The following is a 10153-nucleotide window of genomic DNA, read 5'->3' as shown; positions in this document are numbered from 1 at the left end:
TTGCTTCCATACAGGTAATTTAAAAGTTAATGATGTTCACCAGGTCTAAAAGAAACCTGTATATATTTACGTGAAATACAACTGTGAGTTAGTTTGGGCGTAGTAGGCAAGACGTGCACAGAGATAAAGTTGGCACCCAGTGTCTTGTAATTTGAACTTCAGTTACTAATTTCTCATGTAAACCAGATTGTCTTCACTTCACTTCTGAGGTCCAAGTAGACCAAAGTATAGGAAACATTGCCATTCGTTTATTACACCTCTGCCCGCCACAGTTTGGGAACAAGAACTCCAATTTACGAGGCTGGTTAACATAATGTGGAAGCAGAAACCAACTTTGATTTAATTAATTTAGTGAAGTGTAATAAACAATGTACATGTAATATGTAAAAGTGAAGAAAAAAATAAAATGTAAAGTGTTGTGAAGTTTGGCATGTCTTTTATATTATTTTGACAAGAACTTGGTCAATCTGTGACAACATGTAATAACTGATAAAAGTTTATCGTATCGGAGGGACTCTGGTTTATTTATTTAGAAAATAATTATTTCTCATAAAAGTGGAAACCTAAAATTGTGATTCCTCATATATATACACACATGTATATACACACAGCTTTAATTAGTTTAAGTCAAAATTTTATATCTTTATTAAATATGATAGCTAAACGATATACAGTATTATTAGTTTGTTGACTTTGAAAAAAGCTTGTTGCTTGGAAGATTCCTAGAACTATTTGATTGGGCTAAATATTGCCCTAAGCTATTTCCGTAAAAACCAAGCGATAGCGCTAAAAGGTTATGAAAATCAAGCTCATTTGAGAGTTTATTGCAACAGCAAACTTCTACCAGAAAACATGGATTTCGACTGACGCGCGGACACGCCGAATACAACTAGTCCCGTCCTAACACCGTTTTCATACGTCAAGGTTCATTTTGTCAATCTTTTTCGTCCCCAAACTCGATAGGGGTCAGGTGAAAAAAGAAATGATTTAATGGATTGATTGTTTGTTTCACGTCCCGTCGAGACCTTTTCACTCATATTGAGACGATCACCAGGTGTACGTGAAGTACCACAAATTTGAAACTATTATTAGTGCTCAGGGCCGTAGCAGTGAGGATTCTTTATCTTGCCAATGCTTTTTGCGACATGGGATCTCCGGTTTTAAGGTCTTATCCGAAATACTCATGATTCTCACTTCTAATTCACTACCTTCGGTTTGACGCGTCCATGGCACGAGCGGGGCTCTAACTCGTGACCTGGTACGAAGCGAACGCTCTACCACTGAGCTACCTGATTTAATGGAGGTTAAATCGTTTTCCAATATATATAAATCAGTGCCCAGTACTCTGCCACGGTGGCCGAGAGGTTAGAGCGTTCGCCCCGCATGCGGAAGGCCCGGGGTTTGAATCTCGGCCGCGACTGACCGAAGTCGTTAAACTTCCATCGCCAAACGCTCGGCATCAGGTGTGAATGTCACGGGTCCTCGGAGATGACCTTAAAAACGGATGACCCGTGTCACAGTAGGTGTGTCACGCTAAGTAACCCTCACTGCTCAATGGCCGTAAGCGCCGAGCATAGGCCTAAATTTGAAGCCCTTCACCGGTCTTGGTGACGTCTCCATATGAGTGAAAAATTCTTGAGCAAGATACAATCAATCAATCTTAACATCATAATCGATAGTTATTATCATCGTCCCATGACACGTTTGTATGTAAAGGTCACTCCAAGCAAATAAAAAAAAAACCACGTCTAGCCCGGAAACCTGTATCCTATTATATCAGAGTCCAATTCTCTTGAACTTTAGACCCCGAAATATGTAGGGATCCCCTTCATATCGTTAACTTCTGTGTTGGAAATACATGTATGGTGTCTCATGGTGAAAAGAAAAATCACTTTAGGCCTGGATAAACGGAACTTGATTCCTGAATAAATGTATACACCCCACAAAGAGAAATAAATTGTCGTGGGAAATACTGAAATTAAATAGTAAATACCGAACATCTCGATAAAACGATTTTTAAATCAAAATTGGATATGGTATTTTCTAGTATTACGCACATGTTCATCCATTTTTACAATTTCTGTTCACATCTAACAGATGGAACAATAATTTAGCATGGAAAATGTCATTTTATGTTGATCTGTCGTGCAATATTATGAATTCTAGCTCATTTAGTAAGAAAATATACAAAAACATCGTTGGTGTGTAAGCGATTCAAGCCACGTCTCTCATCGATCTTTATGAATTTGTCAGGAGATTGGTGTTCCTAGTAACCTTCCTAGTGCTTACTGGTTTTCAAGATAAAAAGGTCAAACACTGGATGAAAATTTAGATATTTCTGTGTACAAGATTTATGCTACAGTTTTCAGATTGCACAAATTAGATTTCGAGGATGAAATTTCAACATCACTGATGGATGTATTAGAATACCGCTCGATTACTCATATCCACCATAAACGTCAATTCTTCATAAATATGCAATAGAAAATCACCGTTTTCCGTTTTCATTGAATCGACCCGTATTACCCATTCATAATTTTGTGACGATATTGTCAGATATTATTTTGTTTCCATACATATAGTTTATCATGCGGAAAAAAGTTTTGGTCTGGTTTTCAATGAAATATCGAAAAAGTACTGTTTGCAAAAAATGCATTTTGAAATAATACTAATATTAAAAGCTATATATATATATATATTGCTTGAGGATGGCCTAGTGGTTCTGGAAACGAGGTTTTTAAAAGTTGGTAATGTGTTTTCACTATTTTGCTATAATTATTATTATTATCTCCCCTAGGAGAATGGCATGACCAACATGAATTCACTTCACCCAAGGATGCTTTGTGCCAAGTTTGGTTGAAATTGGGTCAGTGGTTTTGGAGAAGATTTTTAATAGTTGTCAATGTATTTTTACTATTATCTCCTCTTGGAAAGGGGCGTGGCTCTTTGAACAAATTTGAATTCCTTTCACCCCAAGAATGCCTTGTGCCAAGTTTGGTTGAAATTGGTCCAATGGTTCTGGGGAAGAAGATTTTTTAAAAGTTATTAATGGATTTTCACTATTTTGCAATTATATCCCCTTGGAAAGGGGCGTGATCCTTCATTTTGACAAACCTGAATCCCCTTACCCAAGGATGCTTTGTGCCATGTTTGGTTGAAAATGGGTCAGTGGTTCTGGAGAAGATTTTTAAAAGTCGTTCATGTATTTTCACTATTATCTCGCCATGGAAAGGGGCGTGGCCAACTTGAATCCCCTTCATCCAAGGATATTTTGTGCCAAGTTTGCTTGAGGTTAGCCCGATGGCTCTGGAAAAGATTTTTAAAAGTTGGTAATGTATTTTTACTATTTTGCTATTATCTCCCCTTTGAGAAGGGCATGGCCAACTTGAATTCCCTTTACCCAAGGATGCTTTGTGCCAAGTTTGCTTGAAGTTGGCCCAGTGGTTCTGGAATAGAAGATTTTTAAAAGTTGTTAATGTACACTATTTTGGTATTATCTGCCCTTGGAAAAGGGCGTGACCTTTCATTTGAACAGAATTGAATCCACTTCACCCAAGGATGCTTTGTGTCAAGTTTGGTTGAAATGTGGTTCTGTAGAAGAAAATAAAAATGTGAAAAGTCGACGACGACGGGACAAATTTCGATGAGAAAAACGGGCGAGCCAAAATATTATTCTTTTCAATATTGACTGAATTCCATTTGAATGGAAAATTACAATGTAATAGTACGCAGTCTGGTTTAAAAATATTTTTAATGGACAATCACCGAAGTGATACCATATATGTCAGGCAATAAAGTTTTGTTTTAGATAGTATTGGATGAAGTCAAGAGCAGGAAATCACAATTAAATAATATTGCATAGAGGAAGGCCAATTTTAAAGCATGTTTGAATTGTTGCACATGAATTGAATGAACAATATCTTTAATTCAAATGAAGTTAAGAACAATTCTTGAATAATTGCGTGCATTACATGTAGTTATGTTATATTCATTGATATCATATACAGTAAATAAAACTTGAATATTAGGAAGTCACTTGGAGCTCCAAATTAAATGTTCCTTATGTAACCATAAATGATCTCTCTCCATTTTGAAAATTAGATAATGATTTTACGAATGCAATCGTAATCCCATTCTCTCACCAGAGGGCGCGTTACGCAAGCTTCACATACACCTCTGTCAACGCTTGGAATCACGTGACAATATAATCACATGGTATAAACAATCATTCTCGGTTTCCTTTCCCTTTAAAAGTTCGGGCAACAGGTGATACATCAGGCTCTTTTCATAGCCCACTGACACTTTAATAAGTACATATTTACCATTCAGCTGTTTGTCTCTTATTTTACAAGTTTTGTCATATTTTTACAGCCTTTCTTTTGATTCCATGTTTACATTTAAATCTCCACCACGTGTATGTCCTACATTCATACGCATATTGCGAAGTAGTTCCAAATTTATGATCAGAAAACGGCGATTTTAAACAATTTACAGCAAGCAACAATTTAATTGCACCAAAAACACATCTTCACAAGTCAAGGGTTATTGATTCGTTACCTCGCACTTAGTGCGAGGTAACGAATCAATAACCCTTGACTTGTGAAGATGCCAAAAACATATCATAATATGACTAAATATTTAGTCCAAAACATAAATCTTGGATAATAGAAACTTTTACAAGATTTCTGTAAAAAGCCGTTGACAGAGGTGTAGTGCGAGGAGCGCACGGAACTCTGGGTAGAGAATGTCGTAATCCGTCATACCGAATAGTTGACCAAAGACAAAATGAACAGTCGTTCATAAACTCAGTATTGTGTTTACATGTACAATGGTAGTTTTTGTTCAGTGCGACAATTGAAGGGCAAAATAATGAGTGCACGTGGTTTCTTCTCGTCAAACGCATTAATCGAAAACGTAATGCACTATATGAGTGACAAACAAACAAAAATGCTATGTTGTAAACAGTGGCCTGATTTCTTGGACATTGCCAGGAATTGTACAACCTAATTTTGGTAAAATATTTTAACTTTATCATTATTGTGAACTTATGACCCCTAGGTCAAGGGTTCCAGTTCCAGGGTGGGGTTACAAGACTTTAAAAGAAACACAAATTATTTCTTTCGACTGTTCTCTAATCATCGTTGGCAAAGGGTTTTAAGAATTACGAATTTGGAACCCTTAGATTTTATGCACGTTGAAGGACTGTAAGTAATAAAATAAGGCAAAGAAGCATTGATCATTGAAAATGAAATTATGAAAGAGCAGCAGAGAGTATAAAAACATAAATAAGATGTTATTCCCATTAAGATTAGAAAATCGGCAGCAGAGCGTTCATGCTTCTTCGATTTTCACACCAGCTTCAAAGTGTCGCTTATTCGGTCTAAACCAAGATTTGTTCAAGCAATCAATTATTTTCATTGCCAATAATAGTCTTATGCAAAAGTGACACCGATTTTACTTCTAGCTGATATGCATTCCGATTGTTTAAGTGGGTTGGTAAGAGATATAAGATGCGTTTTGCTCTTGGTTTAGCATCGTTGTCACTAAAGATTATAAAAAATATAGCCTCGATGCAAATGTCATTAATGAATTTAGAACACAAATTATGTTGTAATCGCCAATCCTGTGACCTTATTTGGTAAAATACAACCTTTAAACCCACTAAGAGTAGGAGACAAAATCGTTGAGCAAGATAGCAGTACATGTAATTTAGACCATTTTGAAAATCAATAGGAATCAGAAGCCTAAGCATGGTTTCATTTACTGAAAGTTTTAAAAACAATTTAGTATGAAATGCATCATGCAAACAATGAATTCGGAATTTCTATTTTCTACCTTAATGGTATATATGCCATATTAAAGACTTTTTCGATATTCGAAATTACAAATGTAGACCAAAAAAAGCATTCGAGCTTCCGGTAGATTTGGTTAATTGTTATTACTGTTTTCAGTGAATACATTGTATTTAAAAAATCAATGCATGAAAATGTATGCACACTGTGTATATTAATGTCTTCGATGCATTTATATTATTGACTGTTGTTATAATTCAATATGAAAACTTAGTAAGTTGTCATTACTTCTTCAAACTCTCTTTATGGTACTAATGGGATTTGGCATACGAAACAAGTAGCGTACAGCATTTCCAACTGAACTAAATTTTTACTTTTCTTTGTTCTTAAAAATATGAAAATTATCGCCGGTGATACATTGAATTGATCGGATCTTCTTCACTTTGTTAAATACTTGAAGGTGTATATATGCTCGGATATTTATGTTAGACTTTAATAAAGATATCAATACTACGGAATTCTTTGATTGATTGATTAATTGTATCTTGCTTAACGAGGAAGAGTCTCGCTCGAGAATTTTTCACTCATATGGAGACGTCCCCAAGACCGGTGAAGGGCTTCAAATTTAGGCCTATGCACGTCGCTTGTGGCCATTGAGCAGTGAGGGTTCTTTAGCGTGCCACACCTACTGTGACACTCTTTAGGTCATCTCCGAGGACACCTGATGCCGAGCGTTTGGCGATGGAACTGTTTTCACGACTTCGGTATGTCGCGGCCGGGATTCAACCCCCGACCTCCCGCATGCGGGGCGAACGCTCTAACCTCTCTGCCACCGCGGCGGTCCTGGTATTCTTTGAATAAATAAAGCAAAAACATAGTATATATGCATAAGTAAGCCACCAATTGTTGAGATATAAATGAAAACAGTTTCAAATGACACTCTGTCTTTTTACAAGACAGAGAGCTGACCACGTGCCTACCTCATTAGCATATCACGCGCGATTTCCGCAACAATCTTTGGATTTGTGCATATCAAACTCTATACTGTTTAGTATTTTAGACATGATCTAGCATAATGAATATAATGTATATCTTACCGACGCCCTTACTTTCTTTCCGCCTCGTCAGGCACGCACAATGCACATCTTGTATACATCTGACAAACTAAGGGTAATTCGTTAAAATTCTACCTATTCCTTTCCTTTTGGATGAAATCAAATAGTTTATGTTGCACAAGTCTAATATTACATTACTCATGTTGATATGGAAACATTAGTACGCATGCACATTTAAATAAGCTCTACATTGTATAAGCATCTATCGCACTATCCCATCCGTTGGAAGTGTTACGTATATTAGTCAGCAGGCAAGGGCGGATCCAGGAATTGCAGTTACGGGGGGCGCCACTTTATGAGCAGGGGGACTGGGGGCCACAGGTGCGAAGCCCTGTTGTGGGCCCAGGACCAGGAAGCTCCTGGATATTACAGATTTTATAGGGATTGAAATATGTGTCCTATTTAAGTCATCTGTACTATTTTCTATTATTTTTAATAAGGTGAAATTAGTAAAATAACGCAAATTTTAAGGATTTTGGGAAAAAATTTAAGTTCTCCCGATAAAGTAATTCAAGAAATCAAAAGATTTTGTCATTTATTTTTCCGGGAGTGGAAGAAATTATTGCTTCTTTTTTATCACTTAGTACACTTTTCTAAACAAGATAACACGATTTACCTTAACTTTGAAAATTTTAGGGGGCGGGCGCCGGCTCCGCCCCCCTTAAATCCGCCACTGGCAGGGGCCCGGTTTTACGGAACCTCTTACAACTAAGACCAGCATTTTTAATTGATAATAAAAGTGCTTCCATTTGTGTGTGTGTAAAATTTGTCAAAAAAGGTTTTATATATAGATGTACTTATCTTCATCTTTATGCACCATACTCTTGATAAAAGAACAGCATTTAACGAAATTGCAAACGTATATTCTATATCAAGTCGTAACATCTTTTGTAAAAGACCATATAATACAGAAACTTTCGTGGTTAGTTCTGTTTTGCCTGTTTCAATATATCATCATGATTATGTCGGAAATGTCACACGCTTAAATGACAGTCTATCTGCCAGGAAGTAAAATTATCCGACCGACCAATTTACCATACTCCATGATTCGAATTGTTTTGCGTAATTATATTTTGTACGTTATAATCATGTAGCCTTTCTTTGGAAGATGTGTGCACAGATAGAATGCCAGTGTTGTACTGTTTCCATTACAAATCTAATTCTAAAATCATTGTATATGAGACGATAGGTGAATACCCCAATAACAGAGTATTGAATCCCACATAATTCTGTGCCTAAGGTATCGGAACTGGAGCACACAATCGGACAGATATATTATTAAATGAGTAATTTGCGAGTCGGTTAAAAGCAATTCATTAATTGATATCAATACATTCATATTCATCTATTTTTTTTTTTTTTTTTTGGTAAATATTTTCCATTGATTTATTTATCTCTTGGTAAAGAGAATATGAAGCCATCATGTGAATACTAGTATTTGAAAGTATTGCATGTACCTACTTTAATGTTTTCTTGTTTAATCACAAACTCCACCGATATCAGCTTTAAATTTACTTTGATAGTCTTCATTCTGCTGTTTCTGTTAATGGAGTTTTCTCCATGTGTTTGATGTTAGTAACAACAGCAGTGAACATCACATTGCTATAGTAAGGAGAAGGTACGAATTCAGAACAGAAATTTAGAGCATTTTTTTTCATTTATTTCAAATTAAGTGAAGAAGGAAGTGTTTAAATTGTCCCTAGATGTCCTAAAACCACCTAACTAGATTTTTTAGTTGAACTTTAGTCCGATATATAGCGATGTAGGTTATAGAATATAAATAGTGCATGTAGTTGAGAGTAACATTGAAAATTTTCAACCCGAGAAAACCATTGTCAACTGAGGTGCAGCCGAGGTTTACAATAGTTTTCGAGGAGTGAAATTTTTAAATTTTACTCTCAACTACATCTACCATTTGTTTTATTATACTGAATGTCATACATTTAAGATGTTTTGCCGGCTATGTCGTCTAGAAATCTTCGTGAACGTATGCACAGAATCTGTGCGCATATGATAATTTTTATAATATTACCCGTTGTCAAATATTGTTCCCGTTGCCAGACATTAGCACCACGGTGGGTGTGGTTTCTGTTCTCCAGAGGGGTAACACTGGTTGGGTTTTTTTTTCTTCTTCAAATGCTTCCCGACCAAACAAATTCGACTAAATTACATGAAAGTATAATATCATATTAAGTCATAATTTCATCTGTACAAATTTCCAGTTCAAACACTTTCTCTCTTATTTTCCATTTCTTTCAAAATGCGAGAAACAAAGCATGTTATACTGGTCGTCCAAGGAGTATTCATCATCAATGTGCAGAGGATTCTTAATCAATTTAAACATACCGGTTATAGTTTCAGAGCATTGATGGCGCAAAAAGAACTAATCTGCTCAAATCAAGTATCAGTTTAATTCCTTTTTTATTCTTATACACACTGTAGTACAATGATTAGGGTTAAACAAAAGAAAAGTTATGAATTCGAAGGACCCAAAACTGCATATTTACAGACCAGTTCACATAATTCATTCATAATAAAAATGTTAACTATACATTTTAAGTTAAGTGAAATGCGCATTGTATGGTCGTTATAACGACCTAGTTTACCAATACAACCTAGCATTGGGTCAAATGCTGTCTGACGTGTTTCATACCGATTGATAAGCCGTTCTTAGCACACTGATTTTGACTACGGATAGCTCCGTTTACCTGATCAAGATATAGGGCTCATGGCGTGTGTGACCGGTCGAAAGGGGATGCCTGCTCCTGTTAGGCACCTGATCCCAACTCTGGTATATCCATGGGTCAGCGTTTACCTAACTCCCTATTTTGTATTGCTGATAGGAGTTATGAGATTGATACTGTTCGTTATCTTTCCCTTTCAAGAGGAAGGCAAATGCAGTTAACTTTCTGACGATTAAGAATACAGAAATTTGATAGACTTCGCTCAGTGTTTCTGAACGTACGCGTATGGGTATTTTTAAGATAATTGAATATACTTAAAACGAAACAATATTTTAGAGCAAGCATTAAAGAAATTGTAATTATTTTCATTATACCCAAAACATAGCTTTAAGGCTTATATTATCAACTGTCAGCAAACTCGCTGATAACCATTCGTCATAAACGACCAATCGGAAAGTACGATAGCAAAGTAACTTAAATTAATTGGTTTGTCGTACATGCACATGCCCTGGAAAACGTCTTATAGGTCATTGACGCTAATAACAGCAAACTCTGTGTCCAC

The 10153-nt window shown here is 36.1% G+C and overlaps 1 protein-coding gene across 3 annotated transcripts in view; it reads right to left on the bottom strand.

Annotated features, from left to right (window-relative positions):
- LOC125670686 (RYamide receptor-like) overlaps positions 1-10153 on the bottom strand; it is a 54715-nt gene that overhangs the window by 20140 nt on the left and 24422 nt on the right. The window contains exon 2 of one of the 3 annotated variants that reach the window (XR_007368359.2): positions 6482-6643. The exons of 1 other annotated variant lie outside the window; for it this stretch is intronic. Coding sequence is in view for 1 of the 2 variants with exons in the window: in XM_048906018.2 (XP_048761975.2) it covers positions 8946-9068 (123 nt within the window). In the remaining variant the exon portion in view is untranslated. Of the gene's footprint in view, positions 1-6481; positions 6644-8939; positions 9069-10153 lie in introns of all 3 variants that reach the window. One more of the 3 variants, XM_048906018.2, reaches the window with a different exon arrangement.

The sequence above is a fragment of the Ostrea edulis genome, chromosome 4 (assembly GCF_947568905.1).
Source record: "Ostrea edulis chromosome 4, xbOstEdul1.1, whole genome shotgun sequence".
NCBI lineage: Eukaryota > Metazoa > Mollusca > Bivalvia > Ostreida > Ostreidae > Ostrea > Ostrea edulis.
Note: the sequence above shows the minus strand (reverse complement) of the source record. Positions and strands in the feature narration are given on the sequence as shown.